General features: G+C 43.7%; 1 protein-coding gene across 10 annotated transcripts in view; it reads left to right on the top strand.

Annotated features, from left to right (window-relative positions):
* The window catches only part of RGS6 (regulator of G protein signaling 6), a 288240-nt gene that overhangs the window by 231424 nt on the left and 43241 nt on the right, over window positions 1-13575 (top strand). For all 10 annotated transcript variants that reach the window (XM_087746410.1, XM_087746409.1, XM_087746412.1 and 7 more), the window contains 3 exons: window positions 709-770; window positions 5209-5319; window positions 8526-8651. In XM_087746410.1, the coding sequence (XP_087602536.1) occupies window positions 709-770; window positions 5209-5319; window positions 8526-8651 (299 nt within the window). The remainder of the gene's footprint in view (window positions 1-708; window positions 771-5208; window positions 5320-8525; window positions 8652-13575) is intronic.

Here is a 13575-nt window from a genome sequence, read left to right as displayed (position 1 = left end):
GTGCGTGACTGTTAGACTGTACAGTCAGAGCTTTTAGGGAACTAAGAAAAAGTTATTTGCACAGTCACTCCAAGGAATGGCCAGCCAACTCACACATCCTTGCCCCAGCACAGGGAGCTCTCCCTTGAAATTACTTTCCTGCAACAAGCAGTACTCACTGAAGCACAGGCAGGAATCACTAGGTCAGCATTTTAGTAAAGGCAGCTTTAAACATGTTTCTTAGGCAGCCAGTTTTAGGGTGGTCTTCTGAACCAAACCTGAACACTAAGTTTCTTGAGCTTTTTCCATTGTAGGCAACACAGGCTACAGAGTACTGGGAAGAACTAGTTCATAGCAGAGTGCAAATGTGCTGTAAAACCATTATTGGTCTTGTGATGCCAGTCAGTTAGAGAAATGGAAGAGAGGAGTGTGGTGTAAAACGGGGATCATCTTGCACCCTGAGTAGTCTAGGAACCTTGGCCCCAAATATGTGCCTTTCCTACTTTTAATTATGTCTTCTGAAGCTTCTCCTGGGGCTTTGCCATAGGAAATGGAGACTCCTGTTGGAAGCAGTTAATAAGCTGCTTCTGATACCTAGGGAAGGGTCCCATTTCCTTCTGAGTTACTTTCAAGCTGTTTGGAAAGAGAAATCAATAGTGTGTTGGGATATGATCAATGCATGCTGTAGAGCTCATGGATTTTTAATGTCCTTGTCATCTCTCTCCTCAGATAACTTTTCTGAACGTGCAGATAGAGAGACATTGTTTAAAGATGTCCAAAGTAGCAGAAAGGTGAGTGTTCCCATTTGCATGATTTCCCATTCTTTCCTCATCTTTAGTTTGGCGTTTCCAGAAACAGAGAGTGGGCAGGAACGCACAAAGGCTGGTCCCCTTTCTGTGCATCAGTCCTTCCCCCTCCTTGACCGGCTGTGCTGCCTGTCTGCTGACCACTGGCACTTCTGCACTTGCTCTTCTGCCACTGACAAAAAGTAGGTGAAAAATGAGGGTGCTGTCATACTGTAAAAGCAAACAAAATATTATTCACAAAAGAAAGAACCCTTGCAGTACTTTTGTTTCCCACCCCTTCACAACCTAGAGTTTATTTACAGAAAAGTCAGTCCTGTTTCAATTTGAAAATACCCTTTTATCTTTTGTGGGTGAACTCTCAGTGCTCATCTCTTGCCACTCTGGCATAGCTCTGAGGAAGGAGCTGCGTTTGCATCTTGTTGCAAGTGGTGTTCGTGTCCATGTTCATACTGGGGTTGTCGGGCCGGTTTCTGCTCCCACTTATGTATTTGAAACCCTATGGGAAGTACTGGGGTTGTACCTGGACTACTCAAGGCAGTGTTTTAAGAGGTGGGTTTCTCATAGAGGCAAATCAAGGCACAACTTGACTTGCAGAATATTTAGTTCTGGTAGGAAAGCATGAACAGGTCAAGAACAAGCTCACATTTAATTGAGAATGACAGCTCCTTTACTTAGATACTTGTAACTTTGGACAGGAATCACTGGGACAAATGTAGGGATCAGCACGCTCTTCAGTAATACCACTTTTAGAGCAAAACTGTGTTGAACATGAGGGACATGATAAGGGCTGGTACCTTGTAGAGAAATAATAGAAGAATTTTTATTTAAGCAAAATAAAAAGAGATTTATATACCCTATAAAATGTGCTTTGCAGTGCCTGCACCTGTAATTAGCATGTGTGTACTAAACTAGGCAAATTAAATGGCAAGAGCCCCAAAGTAACTTCCTATTGGCTCATAAAGTTTAACAATTAAAATGAAAATTTATCCAATTAAACAGAAAATATTCAGACGCTCCCTGAAATCCTGCATATGCTATATTGTACGACTGAAATTAGCACATTCATATTTATGGTTTGGGCTTTCTGGTTCTTTTTTATTATGAAGATACATTTGTGCTTTACCAAAAAAATGTCATTTTGTACTGAATTTACTTACAATGACCTTAATATACTGAAACAGTAATAATTTCCAGGCTGGTAATTTACAAACAAGCAGGTCTGTTTTGCTTGAATTTTTTCTAGGTAGGTATTTGTTCAGTAAGATGGACTAAGTAAAACTCACTCACTTGTGAACATTGAATCATGTCCACATAACACACCTGTTGTTCAAATTCATAAGGAGCTACTGACATTATAAATGTAACATTGTCAATGCCAAAAAAAACCCTGTTAGTTTTCAGTAAAACCGGACAGAAAATTTTCCTGGTTTGAAAGGACTTTGGGCATTTTTTTTTTTATTGGTCCCAAATTGGAGAAGAAAACACCGCTATCAAAACCTGTGCAAAGTGATAACCAGGAGAAAAGTAAATAAAATGAGAACAATCAAGAAGTTATTTTCTCCTGTTTTGAAAGTTTCATTTTGGAAGTTTAAAGAATGAAAATCATGGTTGTGATATTTGTATCTTGTGAAGAAGTGTTTGGTTATACGATTGCTGGAGGGTCCCAGGGCTTGGTGCGGAGAGCGGAGGCGGAAGGGCAGCCTGGAGGTGGAGCGTCACAGAGCAGGCAGGAGGGGAGCGGAGGGGCTGAGGAGTCCAGTGGCTTGGCAGGGGTGGGGGCAGGTGAGGAGGAATGAACGTGGATGACCTGAGTTGAACGATTACCTGAAATAAAAACCTGTGCGGCCTGAAAGCCTGATGTAAAACACCAAATACAAACACCAGCAACAAATCTGCTGTGTAAGGAGGTGCTGTTTATTAGCAAGTCACTTTTCAGGCTGGGCCACGCTTTCAGGACTAGTTTCAGTGACAGTGTGGCAGTTCGGGGTGCAGGAGACGACTTCTTGGCACGCTCCTTTCGACAGCCAAGCCTGACAGTGGCACCACCTGCCATTTTTTTCAGTACAGCGCACAGGCACTTCCAGGCAGGACAAGGGAAGTAACAAGGAGCAAATAAGGCAGGGAGTGGTGGGGGAAACAAGCTGCTGTCTAATCTGTTATAGGAATAAGATATAAATTATTTTAATAGTGATAGACCAATCATATATATGTTCCGGTAATGTATGCTATTCTATGGGATAGCCCTTGTCCAGCAGAAGAGGAATGAAAAGCTATCAAAAGGTTATCTCCAGCTCCCATGAAATAAATGCGCACTACTAAAGATTTTCTCCCCCCTCCCCCCTGTTCCCCTTCCAGGAGCAGATCTGCACCAACTGTGGGAGCAGGCATCCCTCAGCTGCTCCAGGCACCTTGGAAACAGTTTTCTTTTCCTTTCTTCCACATCATTTCTCCCCGCTTGGGACCTGCACACTGTCAGGTTTAGGATTTGGGAATGAGATTTGAGAACTGTTGAGCAAAACTATCAATATATTGTACCTACTGTTTTCCTTGACTGCATCGTGCAGTGTTAGTACAATCCCACTACATGTGGCATCACAGCCATGGCGGGGGAAAACCAGAGCATCTTCCTACCATAAGCAATCTCACCTCCCTAGATGAAAAGCTGTGCTATCCTCTCAGCTCCTCAAAGTTACTGTGACAGCTCAGCAAGGCCCCCTGATTGCAAGACAGCTGGGTTCTCCAGGCAAGCTCTGCACCCTTCCGTGAACTCTACCCACCACCTCTTCTACCAGAATTACAGTGCATCACCTGAAAGGCCAAAAGTCCAGGTTTGCATTTTGACAGAAATGCTTTCCCTTAGGAGTCCCCCGCCTGTAGCCTCCTTTAGACAATGAGGCAATGATTCCGCTGCTGTCATTATACTGAATCAGCAAAATGTGCTGAGCAATTCCCCCTTGTGTCATTTAATTTAGTTTTTTCCCCTTTTATTTTTGCTAGTACTTGTACTAGCACCTCTGATGCCTTCTTATTATTTTATTAGGAGCAATTCAAGTTTCACAGTAGATATCTCCTGATTGATCCTTTTTGTTGTTTTTCTTTTTTTTTAACCAGCCCTCTCTCTCATTGATGTCTCAGGGATTGCTGCTGCTCTCTGAAATTGGACGCTGTTCCCTCCTCCAACCCTTGACCCACAGCAGTCATGAAATGTAATTAATGAAATGAGATGAGACAGCCCTGCGTGCCCTGAGGGGCAATGGGAACCTGCTGTGGTTACAAAAGTGTATGATTTTAATGCCTCGTGATAAGAGCTAGGACAAACAAAAAGAAATAATTACTGTAGAGCAGGTCAGGGAAACTTTCTGCCTTTTGTGACCCTTTGTTTCACACGGGGTCTTTTCATTCTCCTGCCTTTTTGAGATGTGGAAGACCAGAGGTAAAGTTTAGCATGGACAATCACAGTGCAAGTAGATTAGTTGTTCAGTATGATGAGACTCAATTAACTTAGTTAATTACTTGGCAGACCTAGGCAAAAAAATTTAAAAGTGCCTTAGAGTATTTCTAATATAGACTAGGACAAATTTCTTTTGATTTATTTCATATATGCTGTCTTTCTTTTGTAAAAATGCGCCCCTAGCCCCAACCCCAGTGGAATTCCTGAATCACTTATGCAAGCAGACACAGTCTTTTTCCCAGGAAATGCTTTGAATCTCATCCTAGTGAGGATTAGAGTCTATAGGTCTTATCTCACTCATTATGAAGCAAGGTGGTATAAAGGCCAGGTGTTTTTCCAACATGCATATAGTTTACTACATTCTAAGTTAATTATTATAAACTACTGTTGAAGTATTTTACAAAAGTGCCATTAGACTAAATGGTACACCAATGTAACAAAAAAATTATCTAGAGCCTGAAGCTTTGATGCTCAGGACTGTGATCCTCTAGAGACTTAAGCATATTCTTAGCTACAGCACATGACCCTATTTAGATGAGTTACTCATAATGTATAAAGTTAAGTGGGTGCAAAAGTCTGCAAAAAACAAAAGAGCAAGAGGCAACAGCAACATGTAACAAATGAACAGGAGGATACGCACTTCGTAGTCATCCCATGGCTCTCTGGGGGAAGTCCTACCATAGCAATCCAGTTGTTGCCTCATCGGGCTTTTTGTGGGCATCTCGGCAGAGACAAGCTTGAGGAAAATACTGCAGTGAGCTGGTGCGTGTTTGCAGAGAAATCCTTGCAGTCACCATCCCTGGGAAAAGGGACTCCTGTGGTTGCTGAGAAACCGACTAATCCCTACAAAAATAAAAAGCAGCACACAAAAAGAAAGAAAAAAAGAAAAGCTGTACCTCTCTGACATGTGAATGAGCATTCAGGCCCTGATTTTTTTTTTCTTCTTTTTTTTTTCTTTTCTATATCTGTCAGTTTAATAGCCTACACAGAGCAGTATGTGGAATATGACCCCTTTATAACTCCTGCTGAGCCTTCCAATCCCTGGATAAGTGATGATGCAGCGCTGTGGGACATTGAAATGAGGTAAGAATTGGTAGTTTTACGTAATGCTAGGGTTGTCTTGACATTTTGTTTGTATGCTCTTCCCACTGCTCTGTTTGGGTAGGAAGTTGGATGTCTAACTTTACAAGATACAAGTACATAGCTAAAGTTTAAACAGGAGCTTATGCTTTATCACTTCTGTGAATTATTCAGCCCTTCCATTTCCATGTGACTTGATGTGCGGTACGCTGTAGGTCAGGTAACAGATGTTCTCATGCTTGTCAAGGACATGTACAGATTCAGGTCTAAGAGTCCACAGATACAGGATACTACCAAGAGATACTTGTTCCAGCAAATCTCCTTTGACCCTTGAGAGCCTGCTCTCTGGTCCTCCCGCAGCTGCAGTGCTCCAGCCCTGCTCCTGTCCTGGGATCCCATGGAAGATGCCGCTGGCAGAACAGGATGAGCTACAGGGCAGTGGCTGTTCCCTCTGTGTGGAGGTGGATTTGGCACAGGAGCCAGAGGAGTGTAGCTCACACATAATGTGGTCTTGGTCAGAATTATAACAGATTGACAAAGTGAGTTTGGCCTCACCTGTTACTGAACAAGCTGGCTTGTCTCTATTTTGATGTCTAATAGATGAAAAGGATGAGGAATGACTGTAGGACCTCAGAGAGTTTCTCCAGAAAAACAAGCACAGCACTGCAATTTAGATTATCTGTTGCCCATGTGATGCTGGTGCAAGGGAAGTCCGGCCAGTGCCTACATCTCTTGCCGTCACAGCCCTTGTAGTGGGGCTAGAATTGGCCTGCCTGCCTCTATGCCTAGCAGCTATCGCAGCAGGTTTGAATGGAATCACCATCCACATATCGCCTTTGCTACTCACATCCTGTGGCAAACTACTGCAAGTGCTCAGCAACTTCTCCTTGTGTTTAGCTGCTGCTGTTCAGCACCAAATCTGAAATGGGAGTTCACTTTAGCAAATCTTTGAAAAGAGAATGCCAAATCTAATCCTGTCTGTTCTTGAATAATAACATGAAGTTTAAGATGCTACCAGCCTAAGAAAGCCAATTTACAGTGAATCAGTGTTCCAGGAAAAGGGCAAGTTATTTCCCTCTTTAAAAAACATTTGGGCTGGGATGTGAAAGATGTTTTCGCCTGCTTCTCTGGTAGTCACAGAAATACATTAGTTCCCTAATCTCTGCCCCTCTTCACATAATTCTAATATTTTGGATTTCCTTTTTTGTCAGTTTCTCTCGTTTTCTGCATCCTCCCTAGCAGGGCTAGAACCAGATACAGCCCCTGTAAAATACTTCTCTGGAGGAACCCCCACCCGCAAGGTAATCCAGGCATCCATTATTTCTGCATCTGTTGAGGTGGCTGCAAATCCCAGAAAAGATGTCTGTGTCCGTGAAGAAAACAATTAACCTGATGTCACGGCCTTTATAGGAATTTAGATAATGCTTGGTTTCTGCTATGATTTCAGAGTTAAGGAAGGTGATTCTCCTGCTGATGAAAAAGAGAAAGTTGTATTGCTGGGAGATGGAAGAACAAAGAGCTCTGTATTTTATTCTCTATTGTAAGAGAACTCACTGCATCTGCATCTAGTTGCAACTTGCATGAATAATTAAATGATCCCCGAGAGCTGCGGTAGCCCTTGTGTTGCCTGCAAAGCTGTTTCCTCAGTTAGGAGAGCAGAGCCCTTGCTCAGGAAAACAAAGAGCCTCTCACTTCTAATGGTAAGGCCAGCTGCTGAGTATGGACAGCCCTGTGCCACTACAGTTCATCCTTCACGGCACTCAGGGCTCAGGAAACGCCACAGAAAGCCTTCACTTTTACACAGCACTTTGGCCTTTTTGTTTGTGCTAGAACATTGTGCAGCAGCAAGAAGAGCAGCTACAGATCTCTGGATTCAGCAGGAAATTCCCCGAGCTTAGCTCGTGCATAGCTCTGCACAAACATGGCTTTCATGTCCCCATGTCCCGGCTGGCTCACCTAACAGGTAGGCTGGCATCTACGCCCTTGTCCGCAGCGCTGCTGGCTGCTGGGTGAGTGCAGGAGGAGCCATCCCGAGTGCTCTGCACTTCGAGTGAGGACATGCCCATCAATTTTGCTTAGTCTTTGCACCAAGAGGAAATCAAAGAGGGCATTTTATTTACCCCTTTGGCTTATTTGTCTTCAGCACAGATCGCCACTGTCCCCTAAGGCTCCAGGATTAGGAATCACTGTGGACATGACGAGACATGTAGTTTAATAGATATGTACTGTTAACAATGGCTCTACTGTCACAAATGCGAGCAGCTGAGCTGTACTTTAATGGTTGTCTCATAGTATGACGCCATCACACCAGAACCTTTCAAACACTTTGTGAGCCCACATTACGCTCTGATGCGGACTGTCTCCTAGGATCCTCGTTGTGATTCCCAGGCACTGCCTCTCCCCATAGGCATTTCTGCAACATGTCTGGCAATTCAAACAACAGCTTATGTAAGTGGGGTTGTATTAAGAAATAATTTAGGAGAAGGGTTTCGAGTGATTTTGGGTGCCTCTGCATCTCAGTGTCCCAGCTGAGACACAAAATAAGAGTCTGATTATCATGGAGAGTAGGAGGGAGATACTTTTTAGTCTTCCAAGACTTAGGCATCCAAAAATCAGAGGTACTGAAAAATAAAAGACCACAAACCAGGAATCATTTTTAGAAATCTTGTCTGCACTGCTTCTTAGTGAAACTGCTTTTTTAATGCAAATGTGCAACTGAAAATCGGAAGCCGGTTCCAAGTGACCAGCCAGCACTGTGTGGGATACAAGGAGACGCTCTGGAGCTCACCAGCGGCCCAGGGGACACCACTGGCAAATTTCTGCCTTGACATATAAGAAATCCCAAGGTACATTTGAGGAGATATAGAAGAAGTGGATAATGAATAATCATTCAAGTATGGTATGCTGTTCTTTACATGAAACCTACAAGAAATTACTCTGAAAATCATTATCATTCACTGTCTCTCTCATTTTGCTGTGTACGTAGCACCCAGATAGCACAGTTGCTTTAATGATGACCCTGGTCGTTATAGCTTCTTTTTGTATGTTATTTGCTAACTTGTATTTCTGCAAAATCTTGAGAAAAAAAACACCGTCTCCTCGTCTGATAATCTTCCTCCCTTTGCTGCTTAGCAGAAACAGCAGCAGCTGCTCAGACAGCAGGCAGATATGCACATTCCATCTGTTTTTTCCCTTTTCTCTCCAAACAGCAAGGAACCTAGTCAGCAGCGTGTGAAAAGATGGGGTTTCTCCATGGATGAGGTGCTGAAGGACCCAGTAGGACGAGACCAGTTCCTTCGGTTCCTGGAATCAGAATTCAGCTCAGAAAACCTCAGGTGAACCCATTTTTGACTTGAACTAAATGAATGGGACCAGTCCTACTCTCTTGCATAGGTGAAATGCAATGCTTGGTCTGTCTTGAACTACTAAAAACACCAAAACACCCATTTGAATAAAGTTGAGAATGGCAGGATTTGGCCCATAGCAGTGCTACAGATGCCTATAGTAGAACTATGTAAGTGATCTACGGAACACTGTTTAGCAGAGCCAGTGTTGTCAAGTATCATATGCAAAAGCTTGCAAAGTTGTAATAATGTAATGGGACATGGCATATCGCTATTAAGCCCCCTAACAATATATAGGATTTACATGTGTATTTGTGGCAGGGGTTGTGTGAGGGAAATACAGTGTGGTGATCATGTGGCTAAAAACTGTTGCAGTACTGGCACTCCCCAAATCGGGTTTGCAACAGCTACTTTGCACCTCCTAACTATTGAAGAGCTTGACTCTTACCTTAATAGCACTCTCTCTGTGTGGGGATTCTGAATACTTGGCTTCTCATGTTGTGAAGAAGACAACTTCTATTATGAAACATTACGTAGACACTCATATGATCCCACATCAGACTGAGAGTCTATAAATCTATTGTGCACAATTCTGCAACTACAGCAGGAATAGGCAGAAGTGATAAGTTGCCATTTTTGGGGTGAACTAACACTAGATGAAGACAAAACCTTTCCTATAAGATCCAGCCCTTCTGGCCTGCTTGGTAACACTGTTCTAAACTCAATCTCTGGCCCTAGCACATTGCTCCAAGATAGAGTCCCACTGCAGAATTCATGAAAAGACATTGGAAGTGCCAACAGCATGCTTCATTCTGGGGTAGCAGTCCTTTAAAGAGTACGCCTGTCACTTCAGCCCTTCCAGCTTCAAAACTAAGTGCTAAACTCAGCGCCTTAGGATTCGTTAGTCACCCCTATGTACCTCAGAACTAATGTATTATGCCATTTTCCCTTATTGATACTAGGTATATTCTCACACAGGCATAAAAAGAGAGGTCTAGCTAGATATCTCCCATAGACCCTAAGCTAAACCCACAGCCCTGCCTACATAGCAAGGATCCGAGTCCCCTGCTTGTCCTAGCATTAATCAGGTTATAGCCACAGGTTTTATCATCCTTGTCTTGAATCTTAATTCTAATTCCAACCCTAACCCTGAAGTTCATTTTAGGGAAAGCAGCTCTCCTTCTCTGGAGAGGGGGAGGTCCATGGAAGAGCTAGTGTATTACCGTATCCTGCAGATACAACCAAACCGCAACAGGTCCCGTAACAGCAGAAGCAAATATATTACAGATTGCTCTGAGAAACTGGGGTTCCCAGGATTATGCTTGAAACAGGGCTGGGGCAAACACTGGGATTAGTGTTCAGGATTGCAGGCATTTAAATGCTAGCTTCATTGCTTGGTGCTGCAAAGTACAAAGAAAACAGGAGAGGGCTCGCGCCAGCCGGAGAGGCAGCCTGAACAGGTAGAGGTTGATACTCAGTGGCTGAAGTTATGGTTCAGACTCTTGCCTGCACGTGCCAAACAGCCGAATATACTGCCAGATTCTTCCATTTGTGCAGAAGCAGGAAGATGGCGGTTAGCAGCAGGGCGGGTGACTTGCGGCTGGCAGCAAGGCAGGCTGCAGCCACCGGCCTGTGCTGAAGGCGAGGGTTTGAGTTGGTGTCAGGGTGCCAGTCTGTGCTCTTGTGTGTGGGATCCTTAACCCTTGCTCCTTCACTGAGGTACAGCAGGTCAGAGGCACTTCACCAATACCTGCAACAGTCCTCACCTGCTCCTTCCCCTGGTTAGTCCTGGAGACACAGAAGGATCCAGCAGTAATGTCATTTGACTGCCCTGGATATGGCGGTATCCAGTAAAAACCACTTTTTCTACAGAGTCTGAATTACACTGCAGAGGCTTTGTTGTGATGCTCTGGTGCCTTCTCAGCGCATGGATGGGCACAGGGACCAGTTCACGTGCTTTCTTTGGGGCAGTCCTATTCCAGTAGGCCCAGTGATCGTTGGCAGGGACGGCCAGAAAGCTCGCAGTTTCCCTGGCAGAACCATGCCTGCTCCCAGGATGAGGAAATCTGCTGCCGACTGAGCATGCAGTCAGTCAGGTTTTGGCCTTTGCTGGTAGCAAGCAAGTTTGATGTTGTTCTTAGTTTACACCAGCTAAGAACTTGATTGCACAGCCTTTAAGTTTGTGTTTTATTATTTTTTTTCACTTAGAAAATCAAATACATTAGTAAAGCATGTGAACAATTGCCACTTCAGTGCAGTCTGCTAGCCTGCAAGATATGAAAGGGAAATTCCCCAGAAACTGACTTGAAACCACATTGGAACTGACCATCATATTTATCAGATTTGCCTGTCTGAGGAGAAATACAGAAGGCATGCCAGCAGCAAAACACTGAAAAATCAATACACTTTTATGTTTGTTATTTTTAAAAACCTGGAAGTTAACTTGTAAGATAAACAAGGGAGTGTTACGAAATTACATAAATGAGCTTGAAATTTTATTGCCGGACAGGTACTGAACTTGTATATGCTTACTGCGCTTATGTACAGTGGTACTCATTTGCAATTAAATTGTAGTGATGAAGTGCAAAATTAATATACTGTACTGAAATACCCCTCAGATGGGTTTTCTGAGATTTATCTGGGGTTGCGCTAATGAAATCCAGCAGATTTTATGACTAGCAGGTGTCCCCCATGTTCATCCCACTCAAACAAATGGAGAAAGTTTCATTATGAGAAGGCAAGCGTGTGCCTTCCTCGGTCAGTCAGAGCTGCTCCTCCTGCTGATGTGTGTTCTCACTGGTTTTGAGATGGTTTGTAGCGAAGGGAGGCTGCAAGTCAGTGGGCTGGGATAGAGAGGTTAAATCCCACATCCTTTTTGGAAGACACTGATATCGTTATTAGTTAATATGGGAACATTGCTATCATTCTTATGGTATCATTATCATGGTGTTGGCTTATGTGGTATCATTATTGTCTAATATTGCATCAGTATTAGCAAGCCTGCTTAAAGTTTTAAATAACAACAGGATGTAAAGGCAGAAATGTTAATGAAGAAAACTGGAATAGGTTGGATTGTTAGCGGTGGTGCTAGAGAGCAGCAGGTGGCTCTCTAGGGTTCAGGTGTGGCAGAGAAAGCTCCTGAATTCTCCTTAGGAGTGTGTGGCAGGAAGGAAAGCAACTGCTGGATGCTTAAACATGCAAGCAAAATTTAAGTCACACCCAACAGAAGGTTGGGATCTGTCTTGCCTAAGTTGGCAGCCTGGAAGCACGTGCTTTCTTCTGTATCATCCAGGCTCCCTTTAGAGTGAGAGAAGAGAAGCTGAAGAGGAGTCAGCGAATCACCTGGGAAGGATTTGTTTCAGCCTTAAGTGGAAACAAAACTAAAAGCACCTAAATTGCACTGTAAAGTGCCTGTCTCTCTCTACCACCTATAAGCCTGGGGAGACTGATTCAAATGACCGTGTCTGCACGGTAGACATCTGCAGTTAAGTGAGGTGCATCCCACCCAAACCCTGGGAAGCTGTGCGGAACTTTCTGAGGGCACAGCATCTAGCACCTTGCTAGAAAAATTACATTTGTAGTTATCTTGTAAGAACTCTCCTCCCAGTAACTACGCAGAGATCTGGGAACTGTTGCAGCGGGGATGTATTCTCTCTTGGGAATGTCAGTAGGATCTTCATTAACACTGGCAGGAGTCCTGTAGGCCCCTGTATTGTCCTCAAGGCAGATCTGAGAAAGTGACTGATGGAAAACCTAGAAATTCCTGGTAGTGCTGGAAAAGGTTTCATGAAGTGTGCACTTGAGAATGCCTTGAAATAAATGTAATTCAGTGGTATAGCAGGGGGACCAAATTCTGCTCTTATACCTAGTGGTGCAACTCCCACATCACAGGGCTGATTGTGGTGGGGTATTTCCATATCTTCCTAGCTGAGAAAAATTGGTCCCGGTGGGGGTCTCGAGTGAGGCACTGCCGGAGGTAGCAGCAGACGAGACTCAGTGACCTCCCGGGTCTCCTTCCAGCTGTGTTTCTGTGTTCTAATAAACTTGCAGGATCATGTCCACCAGCCTCCTGGGCTCGGCTGAGCCCTGTAACTTATTTATTTACTGACTGTCCATTATTTATGTGAGAGCAAGAAAGCCAGTCAGTTGGGTATTTTTCTCTCTGTTTTTATTTTAACTCTTTTTCTTGCTCTCTTTTCTTTCTCCTCTCTGTTGTTATCTTTCATCTGCAATTTGTTTTGACTCTGTTGATTTTTGAAGTACCCAAAATATAGCAGACAAAATGCCAAGCTTCAATTAAAAAAAAAAAAAAAAGGCCAACAGAGAATTATTATACATTTTTTATGACCTGGAAATCACCCGAGACATCTCGAGATTGCTGAGATGTTCATCTAACTGGTGGATTGATTTCTCCCCCCCCCCCCCCCCCAACTTCAAAGAATGTCAGCTGGAAAGAGAAACAACTAAGTGGGAATATGGGACACAGGAATTTTACCCGAAGGGAAGGGAGGCCGCACACCTGTTTATAGACCTAAATAGAGAACGCATGACGCTTTATAGGAATGCACTGTGAAGCTTGCAATGCACGAATGCAGGCATTTTGTGTGTTATTGTGAACATGTGTTGAAAATCGAGTTATCCAGAAGAGAATTTTACCTGCAGAAAGTGTTTATATCTTGTACAACCCCTAAGGGCTGAAACTTGTTGCCAATTTTTTCTTTTTTGTTTTGTTTTCATCAGGAAAGGAGAAGTTCAGGCGTTGAGGAGAGCAGATACATTAAGTAAAACGCACCCAATCCCCTTGTTTTCTGAATAAAAAGCATTTACGCGGGAGTTTTCTAACCACTCCCGAAGCCACCAGAACGGCAGGCGCAGTACTGAGCATGTAGCGCCTGTGTCTTGGTGTCCCCTGCAA

Source organism: Nipponia nippon, unplaced genomic scaffold (assembly GCF_047370975.1).
Source record: "Nipponia nippon isolate SJK-2023a ecotype South Korea unplaced genomic scaffold, ASM4737097v1 scaffold_10, whole genome shotgun sequence".
Classification (NCBI taxonomy): Eukaryota; Metazoa; Chordata; class Aves; order Pelecaniformes; family Threskiornithidae; genus Nipponia; species Nipponia nippon.
Note: the sequence above shows the minus strand (reverse complement) of the source record. Positions and strands in the feature narration are given on the sequence as shown.